A 23,929-nucleotide genomic window follows, 5' to 3' on the forward strand; every position below is an offset into this window, starting at 1 on the left:
CTGTTCTTCCTCCCACCTATCCCCTCCTCCCACCTCAAGCCGCACCTCCATCTCCCACCGACCAACCTCATCCCGCCCCCTTGACCTGTCCATCCTCCCTGGACTGACCTATCCCCTTCCTAACTCCCCACCTACACTCGCCTTTACTGGCCCCATCCCCGCCTCTTCGACCTGTTTGTTTCCTCTCCACCTATCCTCTGCTCTATCCATCTTCTATCCGCCTCCCACTTTCTCCCTATTTATTTCAGAACCCCCTTCCCCTCCCCCTTTTCTGATGAAGGGTCTAGGCCTGAAACGTCAGCCTCTCTGCTCCTATGATGCTGCTTGGCCTGCTGTGTTCATCCAGCTGTGCACCTTGTTGTCTTGGCAGGATAAATGAGTGGCTTGAGAGATGGTGCAGGTGGGAGGGGTTCAGATTTTTGGGACATTGGGACTGGTTCTGGGGGAGGTGGGACTATTACAAATCGGATGGTCTACACCTGGGCAGGACTGGAACCAATGTCCTCGGGGGTGCTTTTGCTAACGCTGTTGGGGAGGGTTTAAACTAATGTGGCAGGGGGATGGGAACCAGATGAGGAGGTTAGTGGACAGTAAGGAGGTAGTAACTAAAGCCTGTAAGGAACCAGATAATGAAGTCAGTGTGACTAAGGGGAAGAGTAGGCAGAGAGCAGATGATGAACGCAAAGGGACAGATGGTCTGAGGTGCATTTGTTTTAATGCGAGAAGTGTAGTAGGTAAGGCAGATGTACTTAGGGCTTGGATTAGCACCTGGGTGTATGATGGTATTGTTATTACTGAGACTTGGTTGAGAGAAGGGCAAGATTGGCAACTAAATATCCCAGGATATAGATGCTTCAGGTGGGATAGAGAGGGAGGTAAAAGGATGGAGGAGTTGCATTACTGGTCAAAGAGAATATCACAGCTGTGCTGAAGGAGGGCACTATGGAGGACTCGAGCAGTGAGGCAGTATGGGCAGAGCTCAGAAGTAGGAAGGGTGCGGTAACAATGTTGGGGCTGTACTACAGGCCTCCCAACAGCGAGCGTGAGATAGAGGTACAAATATGTAGACAGATTATGGAAAGATGTAGGAGCAACAGGGTGGTGGTGATGGAAGATTTTAATTTTCCCAACATTGACTGGGATTCACTTAGTGTTAGGGGTTTAGATGGAGCAGAATTTGTAAGAAGCATCCAGGAGGGTTTTATGGAGCAGTATGTAAATAGTCCAACTCGGGAAGGGGCCATACTGGACCCGGTGTTGGGGAATGAGCCCGGCCAGGTGGTTGAAGTTTCAGCAGGTGATTACTTTGGGAATAGTGATCACAATTCCGTAAGTTTTAGAATACTCATGGACAAAGACAGGAGTGGTCCTAAAGGAAGAGTGCTAAATTGGGGGAAGGCCAACTATAGCAAGATTTGACAGGGGCTGGGGAATGTGGATTGGGAACAGCTGTTTGAGGGTAAATCCACACTTGATATGTGGGAGGCTTTTAAAGAGAGGTTGATTAGAGTGCAGGACAGACATGTCCCTGTGAAAATGAGGGATAAAAAGGGCAAGATTAGGGAACCATGGATGACAGGTGAAATTGTGAGACTAGCAAAGAGGAAAAAGGAAGCATATATAAGGTCTAGGCGACTAAAAACATACGATGCTTTGGAAGAATATCGGGAAAGTAGGACCAATCTGAAATGAGGAATTAAGAGAAAAGGGGTCATGAAATATCTTTAGCAAACAGGGTTCAGGAAAATCCCAAAGCCTTTTATTTGTACATAGGGAGCAAGAGGGTGACTAGAGAAAGGGTTGGCCCACTCAAGAACAAAGGAGGGAAGTTATGCGAGGAGTCAGAGAAAATGAGTGAGATTCTTAATGAGTACTTTGCGTCGGTATTAACCGAGGAGAGGGACATGACGGATGATGAGGTTAGGGATAGAAGTTTGATTACTCTAGGTTAAGTCGGCATAAGGAAGGGCGAAGTGTTGGGTATTCTAAAAGGCATTAGGGCGGACAAGTCCCCAGGTCTGGATGGGATCAGGTTACTGAGGGAAGCGAGAGAGGAAATAGCTGGGGCCTTAACAGATATCTTTGCAGCATCCTTGAGCACAGGTGAGGTCCTGGAGGACTGGAGAATTGCTAATGTTGTCCCCTTGTTTAAGAAGGGTAGCAAGGATAATCCAGGAAATTATAGACCGGTGAGCCTGACGTCTGTGGTGGGGAAGCTGCTGGAGAAGATATTGAGGGATAGGATCTGTTTACATTTGGAAGAAAATGGGCTTATTAGTGATAGGCAGCATGGTTTTGTGCAGGGAAGGTCATGTCTTACCAACTTGATAGAATTCTTTGAGAAAGTGACAAAGTTGATAGATGAGGGAAGGGCTGTAGATGTCATATACATGGACTTCAGTACGGCATTTTATAAGGTTCCCCATGGTAGGCTGATGGAGAAAGTGAAGTCGCATGGGGTCCAGGTGTACTAGCTAGATGGATAGAGAACTGGCTGGGCAACAGGAGACAGAGAGTTGTAGTGGAAGGGAGTTTCTCAAAATGGAGAACTGTGACCAGTGGTGTTCCACAGGGATCCGTGTTGGGACCACTGTTGTTTGTGATATACATAAATGATCTGGAGGAAGGTATAGATGGTCTGATTAGCAAGTTTGCTTGACACTAAGATTGGTGGAGTAGCAGATAGTGAAGGGGACTGTCGGAGAATGCAGCAGAATATAGATAGATTGGAGAGTTGGGAGGAGAAATGGCAGATGGAGTTCAATCAAGGCAAATGCGAGGTGATGCACTTTGGAAGATCCAATTCAAGAGCGAACTATACGGTAAATGGAAAAGCCCTGGGGAAAATTGATGCACAGCGAGATCTGGGTGTTCAGGTCCATTGTACCCTGAAGGTGGCAACGCAGGTCGATAGAGTGGTCAAGAAAGCATACGGCATGCTTTCATTCATCGGACGGGGTATTGAGTACAAGAGTTGGCAGGTCATGTTACAGTTGTATAGGACTTTGGTTCGATCACATTTGGAATACTGCGTACAGTTCTGGTCGCCACATTACAAAAAGGATGTGGATGCTTTGGAGAGGGTGCAGAGGAGGTTCACCAGGATGTTGCCTGGTATGGAGGGCGCTAGCTATGAAGAGAGGTTGAGTAGATTAGGATTATTTACATTAGAAAGATGGAGGTTGAGGGGGGACCTGATTGAGGTCTACAAAATCATGAGAGGTATAAACAGGGTGGATAGCAAGAAGCTTTTTCCCAGAGTGGGGGACTCAATTACTCGGGGTCATGATTTCAAGGTGAGAGGGGAAAAGTTTAAGGGAGATATGCGTGGAAAGTTCTTTACACAGAGGGTGGTGGGTGCCTGGAACGTGTTGCCAGTGGAGGTGGTAGAGGCGGGCACAATAGCGTCATTTAAGATGTATCTAGACAGATACATGAACGGGCAGGGAGCAGAGGGGTACAGATCCTTGGAAAATAGGTGACAGGTTTAGATAGAGGATCTGGATCAGCGCAGGCTTGGAGGGCCGAAGGGCCTGTTCCTGTGCTGTAATTTTCTTTATTCTTTGTTCTTTGTAGATAAGATTCTGGGAAGTGCAGATGAATACTGCTTCACCTGGAAGGTATGTTTGGATCGTGGGAAGGGAGGAGGTAAATGGGTAGGTGTTACAACTTCGCTGGTTGCAGGGGAAGGTACCGTAGAGCTGTGGGGGAGTGTTGGGGGTGAAGGAAGAGTGAACCAGGGTGTGACGGAGGGAATGGTCCCTGCGGAAGGCAGACAAGGGAGGGGAGGGGAATATATGTCTGGTGGTGGTAACTCGCTGGAAGTGGTAGAAATGGCATCTGATGATCTTCTAGATGTGGATGGTAGGTAAGGACAACGGGAACCCTATTGCTGTTGCTCTCTTTGGGCTCTATCCTATTGTTTACTCCCTACCCAATCCCCCTCCCTATTTTCTGCATATAAACTGGTGTTTCCCAGCTACCATCAGTTCTGAGGAAGTGTCACTGGACCCAAAATATTAACTCTGATTTTCTCTTCACAGATGCTGCCAGACCTGCTGAGCTTTTCCAGCAACTTCTGTTTTTGTTCCTGATTTACTGCATCTGCAGTTCTTTCGGTTCTTATTAATAACCTGTCTATCTGTTTCTTAAATAGATTCAGTAACATGCCTTCCACAGCCCTCTGCAGCAATGAGTTCCACAGATTCACTGCCGTCTGGCTAAAAAAATTCTCCTCATCTCAGTTCTCAAGGGTCTTCTCTTCAATCTGGGGCTGTGCCTTGGCTCATAGTCTTTCCTACTAGAGAAAACATCTTCCCTGCATGCACTCTATCCAGGCCTTTCAGTATTCTGGAAGTTACAATCAGTTACAATCTAAACACAATCGGACACTGACCCAATGTCCCTAACTATATCTCATATGAATGCCCTTAATCCCTAGGATTATTCTTGGAAACCTCATCTAGACCCTCTCCAAGGCCAGTTCATCCCTCCGTAGAAATGGGGCCCAAAATTGCTCACAATATTCCAAATGTGATCTGACCAAAGCCTTATACAGGCTGTTGTATTCTAGCCCTTTTGAAATGAATGCTAACATTGCACTTGCCTTCCAAACTACCAAATGAACCTGCATCATTAACCTTAAGATATTCATGAACTAAGACTCTTGAGTCCTTTGTGCTTCAGATTTTCAAAGCCTTTCCCTATTTAGAAAGTAGTCTACACCTCTATTCTTCCAACCAAACTGCATAAGCTCACACTTTCCCACATTGTATTCCATCTGAAACTCTTTGTCCACTCTCCTAACCAATCCAGCTCCTTCCACAGAATCCCTGCTTTTTCAAATTACCTCTCCCTCCTGTGTGTCATCATTGTGTCATTGGCAAATTTAGCAACAATGTGCTCAGTTCCTTTGCCCAGATCTTTAATATATAACATGAATAGTCTCATTACATGAGGAGTTATAAATGGAGCTGAACACTCTAGTTGTCAGTGAATATTCCTGTTTCTAATCGTATTGAACGTTGGTGCACAAATTGGTGAAAAGGTGTTACTTGTTGGTACAGACAACATCTTACATCACTTTACTGTTGACTCATGGTATTGTACTTGGTTAGGTTGGATTTGGCCTTACTTCAGTGGACAGAAAATAACCAGTGAAGTCTACTCTACAAAGTGTAATATTTCCATGTTGTTGAAAGATTGTGACAGTTTGTCGAGAGGTGTAGCTGGTTCTGGAGCTCAGATTTTGTGCTCTACAGCCCAGATGTCATTTGAACCTATAGTCTTTGTTGTATCAGAACACAGTTTTGTCACATCACGTGAAGTAAATCAAATTGGCAGGAGGTTTTTAGTGATGGTTCATCATCAGAACTGCACTGAATCTCTTGACTATATTCAAGGTAGTTTATTGAATGCTATGTTTTTGAATCAACAACAGGATAGGCCGTATTAGATTTAGTAATGAGAAAGATTTATTTGATAACATGAGAGTAGTGTAATTTGTCTAACAGTGATTATAAAAATACTTAAGTATTAAATTCAAAATTAGGTTTACACAGAATTATGTAGAATATACAGAACAGAAAAGGCCAGTTAATCAAAAAGTTCAGCAATAATCTCACTGAATGAGATTATTAATAAGAACATGGACCTGAATGATTTATACCAGTTCCTTTGATGTTGAAACTGTTGACAGTTTAGTTTATTTGCAATTTTGAGCCAATTCAGAGGAACAAAGCTAATGTTATGCTCCATGACCAAAAGTGTAAATTATAAATTAAGCAAGTAATAGTTCCACTGCCTATTAACCCATGTGAGATCAAACCTTGGAGTACTGCCATGTCCAGGATATCAAGAAACAAAAGAAACATTTATGTGCTGAAGCACTAAGTAGGATTGACCAGTGGGAAATACTGTATATACTTAAGCTTTTCAACCTGGAAATGAGGCATCCCAGGGATGACATTCCAGAGCTTTGAAAAAGTCAACTGCAAAACATTAAAACATTAATAGGAGCCACACTATCCTATCATAAATGTAGTGTTTTGGAAGATAAGTTTTTGATTTTTGAAGGAATGTAAACTAACCTTCAAATGGAAATGGGCAAGGGGGCAACGGTTATCTAATGTGCTGAGTAGCTGTCCCGTGGCCATTGGTAGAAAGGACTCAGACAACAAATTGACACTGTACAAGGCACCAAATTCCAGAAATGGGGAATATCAATCAGTGCTCAGGGGAAAAGGGGAGGCCTAGTCAGGAGGCACTTGTAGGTGGCAGACCTTGTCAGGGAGATATCTTCTCCAGATAGAAGGTAGACCAGAAGAGGAGGAGGAAGATTGCTGGAAGAGTTCCCTAACACCTTGGCTAGAGAGTAGGATGCTGCCTTTATGGCTTTAACGAAACTAACACGTTCTGTGCCGACAGTTTGTTTATCCTCTGGAATCAGAGAACCATCCTCAATTGTCATGTTGTATACAGGCAGTCCCTAGGCTGCTAACGGGTTCCATTCTTGAGTCTGTTCACAAGTCGATTTGTGCGTAAGTTGGAACACAACGCAAGGCAAAAGAAAGTAGCTCTTCATAGGTTCAGGAAACATTCCTACGTTGGATCTTTAGAATTACACCCCTGTATACGAGATTGTTTTTGTTAAGTACAAGCATTCATAAGTCGGATGTTAGTAAATCGAGGACCCCGTGCACTTTGTTTATTAATGTATCAGCTAAACTGCTGCTTCTTAACAAAAGGAATAAACTATCAGAAAATTGCTACAAACTGTCGATTGCCTATATTAGATAACTGATCAGGAATCCTCAAATCAGCAGTGTTTTGGGGAAGGATGGGTGGTGACTTTGGTTGGGAGCCTTGGCTCTAGGACAAACTTTCTTACTGTAAGACTGAGTTGAAACCTGGGGTAGCTTCTTCCTGATCCACGGAGGTGCTGGGGGTGGGGATGTAGGTGCAGTTGTACCTTCAGTCTCTCACCTAGCAATTCAGAATGATCTATTTCTATGTTTCTTTTTCTTTTCACAATCATTCATTCATCGTTAAAGAATTTAAATTTGGCTTTAACCTTTAATAACCAACTGAGGGAAAGAAAAGTTCATACCGGACCGTGACGACCTCAAGAGAAAAGTTCTGACTTTCGCTGCTGAGTTCTGCACCTTTTATAGAAAAGACAACATTCGGAGCCTCCCAGCAACGGTGGGAGTTCCGTCCTTGCCATTGTTGAACTCGCTGTGATTTACGCGTCAGAGAGAGCTGCAGTATTATTTACAGTTTCTATGACTCCAAAAGAACCCGGCCTTCCTAACTCGTGGTTTTTCCGTGGAATTTCGCTGACATTCTTCCCTTCTGTTATCCTTCTTTCCAATCAACATTTATACTGGGTGTCAATATCACCCTGTATCAGTCAACCGGCTGCAGTCCTCCTGTTCCTGCTCGTTGTCATAGCTTTTACATTAACCCTGGGGGGAAGAATCACTAGTGTTCTGGCAGCGGTCATTTTGATGCTTATTGTAAGGTAGCAATTTGGAAGGGCTCGAGTGACATCTTGAACTATCAAAAATCCAACGCCTTCCTTTAGAACCGTAGGACGGTTACAGCACGCAGGAGGCCATTCGTCCCATCATGTTTCTTTGCAAAAGCAACTCACCAATTGCCAGTTCCCCCTTTTCGGTCGCACTGTATTTTTTTTTGTTTTGGTTTGCAGTGTCACCACTCACTGAGGAAACGCTATTCACAGAGTTGTCACAAAAGTTAAAGATTTTAAAATATCAAAAACAATAAACAATCTGCTTTTTGGACAGACGTTGATAAAAATAAAGCACAGGCCAGGTTTCTGTCCAAAGCAAGAATCACTGATTATTTCAGGCAATTAGATTCTACCCACGGTAAACAATTAAGCTAAATTAAGTAAACTCTACCCTTTATAAAACTCTCCCTTGTACAGACAAACAGGGTAAAATACATGGGTGGAGTGCAAACCGGAAAAACGGTTCTATACGCTTTGTTCACAAGATCTGTTGGATTGGTTCGTGCTGATCCAAACGTTTCTCCTCAATTTTTTTCCAAATGCTTCCATTTGTTTTGCAAAAGGCACAGGACAGCAGTTCCACTTACAAAAGGTCTCTGAGTCATTCAATTCAAAGTCGCAACTTGCAGCATCCGCTGAAGAAAAGATGAGCCAGTTTTCTTCAGATTTAAAGTGGCTGCTGCAGATCCGATGGGTTCCTTTCTGGTCTCGCTAGGTCGTCTCTGTCTTGCTCACAGACCAAGGTGTTCAGCTCGGTTGTCTCTATCATGCTCACAGACCAAGATGTTGAGGTGACAATCAATCGCCTTATTTTCGGCAGGCAAAAGGACCTTTGTCATTGATAATTGGTCCCTAGTGCACAAATTAATCATCTTCACTTGTAAGCAATTCCTTGACCTCAGTTCATCTGCACTTTGCTGGAATCTACAGCTAGTGTTCACAATAGGTATAAAATTATTTATCTTCAAAGCATGTAGTCATCCTTGTAAATCCATGGCCTTCAAATAGTTATTTCTCATTTCAAGTATAAAAGGTGAAAAAAAAGGCACAGTCTTTACAGCAGCTTTTTCAAAATCATAGTGGATCTGACTCTACTGCACTCTCAGGCAGTATATTCCACATTCCTAAACACTGTACTTTAAAAAAAACCCTTATGTGGCTTTTGATTTTTTTTGCCATTCATCTTAAATGTGTGCTCTTTGGTTCTTATCCTTTCCACCAATGGAAAGTTGTCATTTCTGTTCGAGATAGTTAGGCAGACCCTGCAAGGTTCTGCGTAGCTCCATCATATGTTCTTTCAAAGTGCAGACATTTACCTGTAAGTTGCTGGGAGTTCTTACTTCATAGAAGGTAACTATTTGGTCCATCCAGATAATGCTAGCTCTCTGTTGCCCCTGCTGTAGCCTTTATTTCCCTCAAGTACCCAATCAATTTCCTTTTGAAATTTTTGCTTTCACCATCCTCAGAGATAGTGAATTCCTGTATCTGTCAGTCATACAGCACGGAAACAGACCCTTTGATCCAACAGGTTTCCCAAACTAGTTCCACTTGTCTGCATTTGGCCCATATCCCTCTAAACATTTGCTATTCATGTACCTGTTCAAATGTCTTTTCAATGTTGAAACTGTACCTGCAATTACCATATTTTCAGGATATCCCTATATGCTACATAGCTGATGGATTACGTGATGAAATCGATTCAGTTTACAGTCAAGTATAACAGCTAGTTATTCAAAACAGCAGAGATAAATACCAAATCTTTTTGTGGATGTTTTTAAGATGTTGGTCTGCAACCAGGCTGGATCCACACATAATCCCAGTTCATCTTTGAATAATGCAATCAGCCTAAACAGAGAGGATTATTTTTTCAATGCCTCAAGTGAATTGAGGCAGAGTGGTACATTTCCTCAGCAAAAATGAAAAACTATAGAAATTGAGGAAACAAATCTGACTCGAAGATACATTACACTACTGAACAAAGTCCCAACAACATCCTCTGTTAAAATTCTCTTTTGGGGGGGCAGCACTTTTATAAATTATCAGATCACTTTATTTCATTGTTTTGTGATATTTTGCTGTGTTCATGTTGATGGTTACATTTCCTCACAATGACTGCACTTTTTGATATATTCTGTAACATGCTGATGTTGTGAAAAATCCTATGAGAAATACAAGTCCTTTATTTCAAGAAAATATTTCAGTATCTTATAGCAACAATGCACATCTGTGCTGGAATTTTGAATGCCAAAATGTCAGAAGTCTGTCTTAACTAGTGTACATTTTGTGTGAGGGCAACGTTAAACCCAGTACTCTGAAGAAGAACATTTATCGCAGTCTCTTTCCAGTTTTCTGTATTTTATTTTAATTTCAAAGATTTATATCACATTGTTCACTCTACAAACGATTGGAGATGGGATGTACCCTGGAAGTTGAGCTACAGGGACCCCTTAGAAATCTCAACATAGAGTGGGAGTTGTCTGGGGAGTTTGAGCTTCCGATGGGCAATTACTCTGCTCTCTCGTACTCTCTGAAAAAGTCTCACCCTCTAAGTTAGAATTGAAAATTTTGATAATTCTGACTTACATGAATAGTTAACCACAAAATGGTGGACAGGGAGAAAACATAGCTTAATGCCTAGGTAACTGCACAAATGGCCCCCAATCACTATGACTGACCTCCACCAACTCATCTCCCTGACCTGAGTCCACAAGTCTTTACATCCCCTTAACCTCCTGGCACCTACCCTAACCCTATAACTTCTTCAATAGCTTTGCAAAAAAACTTTGGGACAACTAAACTTCATTTACAGCAATCCGGCAGCTACTGCATAAAAAGGGTGCATGGCTTCAGCATTGCTACCTCTCAGATCTGTGGCCCTGAGTCAATTCTGAAGATTCCCACCACTGGAAGATAATCCAATAGGAGGGCATCCTTTTTTGTTAGATTAGGGTGGAAATAGTGCTTCCAATCCTGAGCATAAGATCTAGGTCATCATTTTAAAGTCAATTTTAAGATTCCGTGCTTTCCATTTGGCTTAAGAAACAGGATACAGTCTGTCTCATTGTATAGGTTCCAACATCTTTGCTGACTAAGTGTTAAAACTTTAGACTTTCATAAAACTATATTAAATCCATAATTGCCTTTAATCATTTGGTAAAGCTAAATATACGTAACAAAAATAATAAACTAAAGTAAAACTACAGAACTAAAAACAAAATACTAATTTTGTTTATATTATGCTTGAGACTAAAGATTTAAAGGACTCAATGATTTAGGCATTTTAAGATATACCTCAAGTCTTTATTTTTTAAAATAAAGCCTCCTCTGCGAGAACTGCCAGCAACGCACACTATTGATTTGGCAACTGGAAAACTGAGGGTAGTATCTGCTTAAATCTTTGAAAGTTTACATTCGTTTGGACTAGCTCTTGTACAAACAAGTTAATTTTGGAAGTTTACATCCTTTTCTCAGTGAATGCAAACTCAAAGCACAAAACTGGCAGTAACCAGTATTCTCTCTCAAAAGAATAAAAATGCTCGATATAAGAAATTAAAATATCAGACAGGGGCTCTAATGAATTTGGTTTTTCCGAATGTATGATATTTTGTATCATAAAGAAAAACTTACTGAAAATGTTTCACTGTTACTGCATAGAAAATGAGAATCCCAGTACAATCTTATTTATATTAACAGGTAAAATATTACAAATCAAATAATGCCTGCAATTCTTAATAAGTGCAACCTCCAGGCTTAAGCATAGACACTATTGCACATTTTAAATATTTGAAACTTCATTTTGCATCATCTCTTGCACTGTATTATTCAGAAAAATAGTATTGTGGGTTTTAAGAGGATAAAAATCTGAGTCTGCGTAAAAAGTTGTCGGGTTTGGGGGGTGGGGGGTGGGGGGGTGTCTTTTCATGTTAAAGAAAAACAAGTACAAAGTGATATCCTAAGGTTTCACATGGTGCATTTCCCTTTCAACTCAAATAACTAAAATATAGTCCAGATGGATGGAATGGAAAGCTGTTTTTAGGATCTTATGTAAAATAAATGCATAGTTTTAATTAGTTCTGAGGGGTCCTTCTCCTCAAGAAAAAAAACTCACTATAGGTCAGTTCGAAGTGCAATCTGAATGGATTGAAAAATTCAGACCAATGCACGACTGAAAGTTCTTTTCAGTTTGGGTCCATATCTTACTTTTAGGTTTTTTTGTATCGAGCTTTGTTAAAGTTGATTTTACACCATTCCAACATTGTTTTATAAATACAGGATAGGGTGTTACTTTCTCCAACTCAAGACTTCATTCAACTTCACAAGTATAAGATTGGCACTTGCAATGCATATCAAACACTTTTAATATTAAATAACAAAGTAAAGTTGCCCAACACCCATGGGTTGCTCCTTATAACAAAATAAATACTTTCCATAGGAAAAATAGTCCTTGAGCAAAGTGGCAGAAAATCCTGGATCTTAGGATAAATATTTAAATCAAATACTTCAAAATATTGAAACATAAAACATATCCAGTACATTTCATAGGTCCAGCAAGTTATTTTGATGAGTAGAACAAATTGTATTTCAAAACTAAAAATAAATAAGGTATATTTCAAGTTAAATAAAAGAGCTGCAGATGCTGGAAATCTGAAACAAAAACAGAAAGCGTTGGAGAAACTCAGCAGGTCTGACCTTTTCAGTTTCTCCAGCATTTTCAACTGTTGTAATTTTTCCAGTTGTAGTTTTGTTTTGTTTGACCTGTACCCTCTTTCGATTCGACCAACTCCAGTAGGAACAATGCCAATTAAAGGAAAATTTTTAGGTGCCAACAAAATCAGAGATGCAAGAGATCAAAATAATGCCACTGTTGAGGTCAAAAGTGTGTGATTTTATTTTGTACCCCGATTCTCTTGTATTTTTTTAAGCAGGTATTCCATCTGTAGGTTTAGGTTTGGCTGTCCTTTTCTTGTTTTTTTGCTAAGTATTCTGTACTTCTCTAATTTATCTTCCTTGTATTTTCTCTGCGCCTCTTCCTTTTCTTGTTGACGTTTCTCAGCTGCCTTTGAGAAAAATACAAAGTTAACAAATACATCTCAAATAAATAACTCTGCAGTGAGACTAAGAGATTTATAACGTTCCTTTGCAAGCATTCTCTGATAAAACAAGTTCATACTTTTTGGTACAACATACAGTATATCAGTACAATTCAAAGAGTCTTAAAAAGCAGTTATTGAAGACTGTTTTTCTTTTTAAATTCTTTATTATGGGATGTGTGCTTTGTTGGGAAAATTAAAATTTATTGCCCATTTTTAATTGTCTTTGAAAAGGTGATGTAAGCTGAATTCCTGAACTACTGCAGTCCACATGATGTAGCTATGCTCTCAGTGCGATTGGGGAGGGAGCTCTAGGTCATTGATCCAATGAACAAACAGTGATATATTTCCAAGTCAGGATGGTGAGAGACTTGGAGGGGAACTTAGGTGGTGTTTCTAGGCATTTACTACTCTTGTCCTTCAATTCCAGCTCAGTTTTTGGTCAATGGTATTCCCTGGGATGAAGTTAGCAGGGGATTCAGCGCTGGTAATGCGTTTAAAAGGCAAAGGGCAATGGTTAGATTCTCTTTTGCTGGAGATGAGCATTGTTTGATACACATATAGCAAGTATATTACTTAGCATTTGTCAGCTCAAGCCCGGATATTGCTGTGGATTTGGAAGACTAAGTCAAAATAGGCTTCATGACATATCCAAGTGCATCATGCAGATGGCATATTACCACCATTGTGCACCACTGATGAAGAGACTGAATGTTTAAGATGATGGATAGGGTGACAATCAACAGGTATGTTGATGTCTGTTGTGCTGTTTCGCTGTGCTATTATAATTCATGAATTTTCAGGTGTGGATCAATTGACTGAGATCAAGTGACAGTTGTAATTAGTGTATCAAATTGGATGTAGGGCAGTAAAGAGAATTCAATTTTGGAGTTTCTTCAGGTTCAGCCTCAGGCAAGTGTGCTATTTTCACAGTGTTGATTAATTTCCATTTTGCTTTAACCTACATGAACTCCTTGAGATGGGGTGGGGTGTGGTGGGAAGGAGAAGGAGGGCCATAATTTTCTGCCCTAAGACTTCATCCAATGGTTTACTCGGAGAGTTTCAAATACAGGCCTGCAGTAAGAATAAAGAAAAAAATACTGCAGATGTTGGAAATCTGAAACAAACTGAACACTGGAGAAACTCAGCAGGTTTGGCAGCATCTGGGAGAGAAACAGAGTTAACGTTTTGAGTTTGGTATTACTCTTCATCAGACAGTATAAACGAGAGATCTGCAGGGTCACAAACAAATTATTTAAAGGTGGTAGGATAAATTGATACAGCTGCTAAAAAAAAAAAACAGGATCCTGGACTTTATAAATCTGAACCAAAGCAACAGTGTAATGTTAAAACCTTAAAAGTTACTCTTCAGTTCTGAGGTGAAGAATGCTTTCAGAAGAATGTCAGGACCTTGAACAGGTGCAGGATAGATTTTCCAAGTACTTAGCTATGCCAGAGTTGTGTGAAAACAATATATTTTTCTGACTGGTAACACTCTGGTTGAGTTACTTACTGCATTTTTATTTTATTCTTTTATCAATTTTAGTTTGGAGCTGTGAACTGAAGATGACCTTTGGAATGAGCAACAGCTTATGTTTAAAAATAAAAACAAAACAAATAAAAGTTGTGGCTCGTTTGAGAAGCCAGGTCTGGAAGTTAATTTCAGGTTAGTACTTGATTGAAAGGATTCCATAGATGCTTCAAAGCTGGGGAAAGCAGTATGTTTAAACAGATAGCAGATGTTGGCTACTAATAAGGTCAGTATCTGGGAGTTGGTTCCAGCAAGATTGGGAGAGAACTTTTGCTCCAGCAGAGGCAGATGTTGAATAGTAACTGGGACCTCGTGAGGAGACAGTCAGTCTGACAGGAAGAGACCAGACTTTTGAACTGGGTTTGAACAACGTTTTCTGGGTGAATGAATTTGGTTGTTGATGCAAAAGCGTGAAGATCTGAAAGCTCCCTGCCTAACCTCCTGTTATAAGCTATAGGAAGTTTACAGAATAGAAACGGAGTTGTAAGTCTTACTGACTTCCTTTGAATGAGCTGAAAATGTTACCTTGATCTACAACTTCAGAAAGTCAAGCAAGAAATAATCATATATGCCCATGGAACAACGCATCATGAAAACCACTTAAATAAACTGGCCAGATTTGTTATTTTCTTTTATATATCCCTTAACTGTGTTTGTCTGTCTGTCTTGTGTGTGACTGGAACTGAAAACAAAAGTTATTGGGGTTAAACATTAGACAATTAGATTACATTGTTATTTGATTTTTCTCATTTATAATTACTGCATTTATTCAAGTTACAAACCAACGTCGAGAATTGATTGTTCCAGAGTCTGGGACTGATTATTCAAAAAAAAAGTCTGGTTAGGAAATGTTTGGATCAATTTTGAGGGTGTGTGTAGCAAATACAGAGGTAGAAAGGCTGATTTCGTTCAGCTGTCTCCTTGTCGTAACATAACCATACCACAGTGAATATGGTCATTTGTGATTTTACAAGAAGAATGTTTGAAATCTTAGTTCAGAACCTTAAGTACATATAGGAGTACTGGCAAAAAAAATTAATTCAAAGCATTCAAGTTTTATTTCTAATTATCATAAAACTATTTATTTCACTAAATCATTGCTGATTATGTCAATGAAATGTGTATTAATTCTACACTTTAAAATCCTGGGGTATCCTTGCTTTTCTGAAACCATAAATAGAAATTGAATCACAGTTCAGATCCAGAAAACACTGTATGACACTTACCTCTTTCTGTTTTAATTTTTCCGCCTGCCGTTTTTCAAATTCTTCTTTGATCTTTTGATATGATGACTTACTCTTTTTCCTAAAATCAGAAAGTACAATGAAAGCAAATGATATTGTCTGCATTTAGGTAAATGTCTTCAGTAACAAGACATCCACGACAGGTCTTTCTTTGAGAACTTTAGTCAGCATTCTCCAATTTTACAAATTTGCCCAATGACAGAACCATGGAAATCACAGATGGCTGTCATCTGTCCCATTCTGCTAGGTCTATGTCAGAATTACCTGATCTAAATTGATTTTTTGTGATATCTCATCAATACTAAACTTACAGCACTCTAAAATAAGACCATAAGACACAGGAGCAGAAAAGGCCATTAGGCCCATTGCTCCACTGCTCAATGAGATAATAGCTGATCTGAAAATCCTGAACTCCACTTTCCCATCTTCCCCCTTAATCCTCGATTTCATTACAGATTAAAAATGTCTCAGCTTTGAATTGGGAGTGGCTTAGTTTCAAATGCCCACTGTTGCATATTATACTAACGTTTCTACATAAAAGTCCTTCTAACATATCTCTGCATGCTTCTAGTAATAACCATGTGTGTCTGCTATAGTATCAAGTCATCAAAAGTTGAAGTCAACTTCTACTATTTACCCTCTGAAATTCTTTCAAAATGTTAAGCACATTACAAAAGAAAAAAAACTTCTTTTCTGACCTAATGAGTACAGATCTAGTTCCTTAAACCTGTTATTTGAGAGTAATCCTTAGAACCATTCTCGTGAGCTCATGCTGCTCTTCTTCCACAGCTTTAATGCCATTGAAAATAGGGTGCCTAGCAGTACACATGATGAGATGAGCTGTTTCAAAGATTTCTTCATATCCTTATTGTTCTTATATTCGATATTCCTATTCTGCAATAAAATGCAGAACTCTGTTTGCCCTTATGTTGTTTGCAATATATTTCTTTTGGCTTCTCCCATTTTACATGAGATTGCAACACTGTTGGTAATCACCCTTCTCTATCTCCTCCTGTCAGTCACATCTTTCTTTTCTAGCCTGTGTCTAAATCTCTTAAAAAACAAAGAGGAAGGTGATGGCCTCCTGGTATTGTCGCTGGATTTTTAATCCAAAGACACAGGTACTGTTCTGGGGACCAGGGTTCAAATCTCACTGTGGCAGACAGTGGAATTTGAATTTAATTAAAACCTGGAATTAAGAGTCTAATGATGAGCATGCAATTGTTGCCAATTGTCAGGAAAAACCCATCTGGTTCACTAATGTCCTTTAGAGATCGAAACTGCCATCCTTACCTGGTTTGGCTTATTTGTGACTTCAGACCCTCAGCAATGTGGTTGACTCTAAACAGTTCTCTGGGCAGTTAGAGATGGGCAATAAATTTTGGCCTAGCCAGTTATGGCCTCATACTGTGAATGAAAAAAAGTCTTTCAATATGGTTCTACATCTTCTTCATATCTTCCTGCCCGTGCCATCACCATTCACGTACTTCAATTTTATTTCTCCCCGCAAAAAGTACCAGACCATTTCAATTTTTTCTCAGCTACTTTCTACAACTTGCCCAAAATCTTCACTGCCCGAATTAGTGGATTCCTGATTTTGTCCTTTCTTATTATGTCAACTCAGCACTTGTATCTCATTAACATCTAATCACTGTTTCTTTTTTTTCGATGCTGCCCAAATTTAACAAAATCAGTCTCGCAACTGTCTTACAGACTCTTGGTTTCAGTTTCATCAATGCTTTTCAGTTACATTACACTCCAATGCACTTCCAATTACTCCAACCCAAGGTAATTTATCATTTAATTTTCATTGCAACAGATCTATCTTCTGCCACTAATGACTTCAGATACTTTAACTTACTTAGTTTCTCCAAGTCTTCACCAATAATTTTTATACCTTCACTTGATCTTCTTTACCAAGCTCAAACTGATGGTGCTTAAATGGAGTCTTTAGTTTACTGATCATTACGTCTCTGCTTTGCAGAAGGACCTGGGTATCTTTGTGCATGAATCACAAAAAGTTGGTTTGCAGGTGCAGCAGGTAATTAAGAAGGCAAATGGAATATTGTCCTTCATTGCTAAAGGGATGGAGTTTAAAAACACCAAGGTTATGATGCAGCTGTATAGGGTGCTGATGAGGCCACGCCTGGAGAACTGTGTACAATTCTGATCTTCTTACTTGAGAAAGGATGTACCAGAGGGGCTGCAGAGAAGGGTCACGAGGTTGATTCTGGAGTTGAGAGGGTTGGCTTATTAGGAGAGATCAAGTAGACTGGGACTATACTCATTGGAATTTCAAAGAATGAGGGGAGATCTTATAGAAAAATATAAAATTGTGAAGGGAATAGATAAGGTAGAAGCAGGGAGATTGTTTCCACTGGCATGTGAAACTAGAACTAGGGGGCATAGCTTCCTAACAAGCGGGAGCAGTTTTGGACCAAGTTGAGGAGAAACTTCTTCACCCAAAGGATTGTGAAGAATCTGTGAATTGCCCAATAAAGCAGTTGAGGCTAGCCCATTGAATGTGTTTAAGGCAAAGATAGATTTTTGAACAGTAAAGGAATTAAGGGTTATGGTGAATGGGTAGGTAAGTGGAGCTGAGTGCACAAACAGATCAGCCGTGATCCTACTGAATGGCAGAGAAGGCTCAATTTCTTATGTTCTCTAGTTTACAGTGCTTCATTCTAGTTCTCTAGATGGTCAGTCATGCTTTTATCATCCCCACCTCATAATTCAACACCATCCGCAAACAACATTGACCATTGCACTTCCTATCTTGCTTGCTCAATTAGAATATTCACCACAATCAGGAAAAGGTTGGGATTCATGATTATTGGTGGAATCCAATATAGCTTCAAAGTTATCAGTCTACTTCATACTGCTTCATATGACTATTAAGGGATGTGTAAAAGGAGTATTAACTTCTCAGGAACTGTACAATTTTTATTACATCTTCAAACTCCTTGCTGAGGCATCTGATCATAAGCCTTCTCTAGCTTCATGAATACAACATTCATGTCGCATACATCTTTCCAATAGTTCTCTTTCACTTGCCCAGAGACAAAAATGACATCTGCGGTGCTTCTTCAGGGCATAAATTCCACTGACCTTGATGGATTTCTACCATTTCTCCTTAGTCTCTGGCCCATGATGCTCTCCTATATCTTGTAGGTATATGGTAGAAGTTTAATTGCTCAGCAGTTTCTGCAATCTTGAGTGTCTGTTACTTCTTAATATGTTAAATGTTGGGGAAACCAGCATCTCACTTTTGTAGTTCCTTCCTATGTGTTATTTTTGTAATCATGCTGTAGCCCTGCATATTATATATGCTATACAATATACCATTACTATAGGTTATAAGCAAGCTTCTTCACTTTTGGTACCACATTTGGTATTAGTATTTAGCATGGTTTAATATTAGCAGCTGGTAAGGCATGGCAAACCCGAGCATCTTGGCTCCTGTCATTTGCTTCTCCAAAACCATGACCACCAAGGATAGCCTAATATTCTTCTCTTTCACTCCCGAAGTGTCCAGTTAGGTCATTTGCCACCACTCGCCCCTCACTGCTCAGCAGTGTTTAAATTGCATTGACTATCTGCTCCTAGAATTTTTCTCAATAAAATATCATTTTTTAAAAAGGTCCCTCAACAGTTGGTCCAGACCTTTCAGTTCTTCAACTCCAGTGAATTTTAATATTTTCATATTCTATTTTATTTGTGCTTTTTTCCACAAAACGTACTTCCTTATCTATTAATCCGTGTTGAGTTACGTTTGCCATATCTAATATTTGCCCAATTTGCTCAGGTTCTCCTCTAATCTCCCGAAATAGAAAATATTTAATGACAAAACTTGTATGGTTAAAACTATTAATAAACTTGCAGGTGACAAGAATATGCAAAGTCATCTAGACCAAATTAATAAATCAGCTATTGGAATAAATAGTATGAGATGAAAGGGCTCACAAATGGCAAATTTCATTCAACATGAGCAAATGCAGCATTTTGAACTTAGGACTGAAATCTCCAAGCACATTTTAACTTACTTCATTGGAAATAACACTCAAACATTGTAATATGTTACTACAGAATGCTAACTGCCAAGTATTACACAGTAATGGTTAAACTAAAGCAAAAATCTAAACAGATCCTACATTACAACAATGACCACACTTTAAAAGTAATTAATTGGTTATGAAATGCGTTGGGACATCCTGAAATTGCAAAATATCCAATTCTATGAAGGTAACGTTTAACATTTTTAACTTTGTTTCTTTTACTACTTTGTACCGAAGTTTCTTGTACCTAGGTATCTTCGTACCTAAGATAGCTCTGTGTTGTGACATTACATACTTTTCGCTGTACTCCTGTCCTTCTGTACCTGAGTACATGATAATAAAGACTAAATCTAAAATCACAAAAGCAGGTTTTTTCTTTTCACAATTTTGAATTTTTTTTTAAAAAAAGCATACTTTTTTTTCTCCTCTGTTTGTAAAGTTGGTTGATCCATTGTGGCAGTTTCATTCTTTTTGGCTTTCTCTGATTGTTTCTTAAGCAGCTCTTCTTCAGCCAGGTACAGGTGTCGCAAATGATCTGGGTAATTCTCAGTAAACTGTATTTCTTTAGAATGCTGTACTTTCCTTTCTTTTCTCAATATTTTCTTATACTCATGTTTGATCTTCTCCTTCTGTTGGAAAGCAAAGCCTTGCCCTGTAAGAAGACAATACTATCAGAATTGTATCAACATCCTGACTGCTGTCAAACCCATATTAAAACTGAATTTATAATTCTCTCAATCATCACAATTTATCGAATTAACATGACATTTTTCTGTTTCCTAGAAGGTAATTAGAAACTTGGAAGCACATCATAGTAACACACATCACACAATGAACTCATGTGGTGAGCATAAATATTTAGATAGGAGGAAAAGATTAATAGCTAACATTTTAGATGACGTGTTTTCAGGGAACAATTTGCATGCTGCTGAAATTCCTGAAGGAGTTCATCTAGTTTGAATAGAAAATAAATGGATTGAGAAGATGAACAAAATTAAAATATGGAAAAAAGTGGAGGATAAAATAAAGGAAGCAAGCTTGCATATGACCTTAAGTAATAGTCATACAGCGTGGAAACAGACCCTTCGGTCTAACTAGTCCACGCCGACCATGTTCCCAAACTAAACTAATCCCACTTTGTCTGCATTTGGCCCATATCCCTCCAAACCTTCCCTATTCATGTACCCAACCAAATATCTTTTAAATGTTGTAACTGTATCTGCATCCGCCACTTCCTCTGGCAGTTCATTCCAGACGTGAGCCACTGTGTGTGAAAAGGTTGTCCCTCAAGTCCTTTTTAAAACTTTCTCCTCTCACATTAAAAATATGCTCCCGAGTTATGCCTCTCATGATTTTATAAACTTTTATAAGGTCACCCTTAACCTTCGCGCTCCAGTGAAAAAGGTCCCAGCCTATCCTTATAACTCAAATACTCTGTTCCCAGTAACAACCTGGTAAATCTCTTTTGAATCATCTCTAATTATATACTTCCTATAACAGGGTGCAAACAGTATTCCAGAACAGGCCTCACCAACATCCTGTACAAGCTCAACATGATGTCCCAACTCCTACATACAAAGGTCTCAGCAATGAAGGCAAGCATTCTAAATGCCTTCTTAACCACCCTATCTGTGACACAAATTTCAAAGAATTATGTACTTGAACCCCTAGGTCTTGTCGAAAAGACTACTCAGGCCCCATCATTAACTGTCTAAGTCCTGCCCTTGTTTGTTTTACCAAAGTGCAATACCTTACATTTATCCAAATTAAACTCCATCTGCCATCCCTCAGCCCATTAACCCAAATTCATCAAGACCCCTTTGTAATCTTAGATAACCTTCTTCACTGTCCACTACACGACCAATTTTGGTGTCATCCGCAAAATTACTTACAATGCCTCCTATATGCTCAGCCAAATTTTTTATATAAATTACCAACAAAAGTGGACTCAATACAGATCCCTATGGAACACTGGTGGTCACAGGCCTGCAGTCTGAAAAAGACAACCCTCTACCACCACCACCACGCTCAGTCACCTACTGTCACGTCAATTTTGTATCCAATTGGCAAGCTCATCCTGAATCTCATGTGATCTAACTTTAGTATATGTTTTTAATAGCAGAATGATCAAATTCATCATCAGGTCCAAATGCTCAACATGTACTTCTGACAAGACTGACTACGCAAGATTGAAATATACCACTTAAATTATGAGGGCAAATACACCTTCAGTTTGTAAATCAGACATTTGTCACATCTCACTATGGTAATGCACTGGAAATCATGTCCTAAAATTCCTAGTCGTTATCAAAGTTAAGGATTTTTAAAAGTCCTCAGAATTGCCTAATTTACCTATCGTTCAGACTAAGGTTGACAGAAAACATGGACCAGGTTTCTATACTTAACAAGAATTACCATTCATTACAAATAAATAGACTCTAGCTACAGGTAAACAATTATGAACTGTCACACATAACTCTACTATTAAAACTCTAATCCCATAACAAACAACCCCCTAACCACATACAGACAGCAAAAAAAAAAGCATCATGGGCAAAAGGAAAGACTAGGAAGACAGTTCAATGGTCCCAGTTCACAGGACTCACAGATGGTCCTTTGTGGCGTGACAGGACATGTTGCTCCCTGATTCTCTTCCTCCAGATATTTTCATTTGCTTTCAGAAGGCACAGAGTGGTTGGTTCACACTTATAAAGTCTCCAGCTTACTTAAGAGCCACAGCTTACAGCAACTGCTGAAGGAAAATAAATAAACTGATCTTCAGTTTTTAATCACAGACAAAAGATACAGCTCCTGTCCTTTCTGAAATCCAATGACTCCTGTCAAACATTGATGCAACCAAGTTGTTCAACTACTTGAGAGTCAGTCACACAGTTGTTGACTGGCAGAAGGCCTTTATCACTGATAACTAGTCAGTAGTCCACGGACAAATCAGCTCCTTGTTCCTGGTCAAATTTTAATGCACACACAGACCCTGCTCCACCTCGTTTGGAACTAGGCTTCCACTACTGGTTGAACCAGCAGCTGCGTAAATAGCATTTACAATAGATGCCCAATTACTTACTTTTAAAGTGCAGAAATGCCTGGAGTTTAAAACAGTTTGTTTGTCCCATTTCAGTCCACAATCACAGGACAGAAAAATAAAAAGATAGGGTCTTTACATGTTTGTTGTTCATTTTTTTCAATAATTTATTCAGAAAAACATTCCACTCTGCTCAGAAAATTTTATGGCTTCCTTTTCCTCGCCCTCTTGCCTTCATTTTCAACTGATCTTTCTTTGTGATTTCTCCCAACCTACTGCTTGATGGCATCACAGAGCACACTTTCCCCTTATTATCCACAAAACTCTTTCCCATAGAAAAGAAGCACAGGGGATGCAACAACTGACCTCTCATCTACTCCATTCACACCACCCATGTACCCAACAATTGTCCCAAGTGAAACAGTAATTTATTTTATTGCTTTTAATTTAGTATACACAGTTATTCACTACTAACAGTCCAATCTTCCACACATTGGAGATTATATATTGGGTAACACATATTGCTATTCAGAGACATCTTTGCTCATAGTTAAGGACGTTGCCACTGTGCAGCAAGATGCCCCTTGGAGGTGAGCAGGGGATGGGATGATGTGTGGATAACCTGCAACTGTTTGCCGTCAATGCTCAAGGTGAAAACAGTCACTTGGAACGAGTTCCTAAGGAGATACGGGTAATTTTTGATATTTTTAGCAGTTGCAATGAGCCACGTGGAGCCTCCGGGCTTGCTCTACCACTCAATAAGATGATGGCAGATCTTACAGCTTCAGCTCCAACTTTCTCCAGTACCCCCTAACTGTCTCGGCGGAGAACACTGGTGGGATTACTTCTTGCTGCGAACTGATTGATGGAGGTTAATTGTTTTGATTAAAAGTTATAACCCAGCTATTATTTATCGTTACTGCAGGTTAGCGAAGGGTGAAATAAAAACAGAAACAATTCTGAAGAAGGGTCACTGAACCCGAAACATTAACTCTGCTTTCTCTCCACGGGCGCTGCCAGACCTGCAGAGTTTTCCCAACAATTTGTGTTTCTGATTTCCATCATCAGCAGCTCTTTGGGTTTTTTTTTAAAAGAGTGAACTCGACGGACCTCGGGCCTTTGGGCGGACGCTGCAGCCAAAAACGCAAGGGGAGTCCTCACCTTCTCTAACACTGCCCCAACCTTTCTTGGGGTGATTCGTTTTCCACCGCTGCTTTTGTTGTGACCTCTGCCGGCCTCTGGAACCCGGGCCGGGAAGAACTTTCTTCGTAAAGGAGCTGCCATCCCTGTTCCTCGAGCTGGGCGCCATAATGGAAACGTCATCAATCTGCGACTGTGCGCACAGCGACGGGGAAAGGGAGACGGCAGCCGCGAGCGATCAAACTATCCTGTGGGGGAACGCGGAGCCACGGTCTCTGTAATCTTGTGTCGAGCT

General features: G+C 39.9%; 1 protein-coding gene across 1 annotated transcript; it reads right to left on the reverse strand.

Moving 5' to 3' along the window:
* Window positions 1-9,872: 9,872 nt before the first annotated feature.
* ccdc59 (coiled-coil domain containing 59) lies at window positions 9,873-23,885 on the reverse strand. Its single transcript, XM_020526961.2, has 4 exons — window positions 23,656-23,885; window positions 19,869-20,106; window positions 15,382-15,460; window positions 9,873-12,591 (listed from the first exon to the last, which is right to left on the reverse strand). The coding sequence occupies exons 1-4, from the start codon at window positions 23,801-23,803 to the stop codon at window positions 12,421-12,423; spliced, it is 636 nt and encodes a 211-aa protein (XP_020382550.2). The 5' UTR covers window positions 23,804-23,885; the 3' UTR covers window positions 9,873-12,420.
* Window positions 23,886-23,929: the final 44 nt, after the last annotated feature.

This window comes from Rhincodon typus, chromosome 18, assembly GCF_021869965.1.
Source record: "Rhincodon typus isolate 14 chromosome 18, sRhiTyp1.1, whole genome shotgun sequence".
Lineage (NCBI taxonomy): Eukaryota > Metazoa > Chordata > Chondrichthyes > Orectolobiformes > Rhincodontidae > Rhincodon > Rhincodon typus.

Coding starts and splice junctions, on each gene's coding strand:
- ccdc59 (XM_020526961.2), bottom strand. CDS start 23,803: ATGGCGCCCAGCTCGAGGAACAGGGATGGCAGCTCCTTTACGAAGAAA. Junction 20,107..23,655: donor TTGGGGCAGTGTTAGAGAAG/GTGAGGACTCCC, acceptor GTCTTCTTACAG/GGCAAGGCTTTGCTTTCCAA. Junction 12,592..15,381: donor AAAAATTAAAACAGAAAGAG/GTAAGTGTCATA, acceptor TTTTTCTCAAAG/GCAGCTGAGAAACGTCAACA.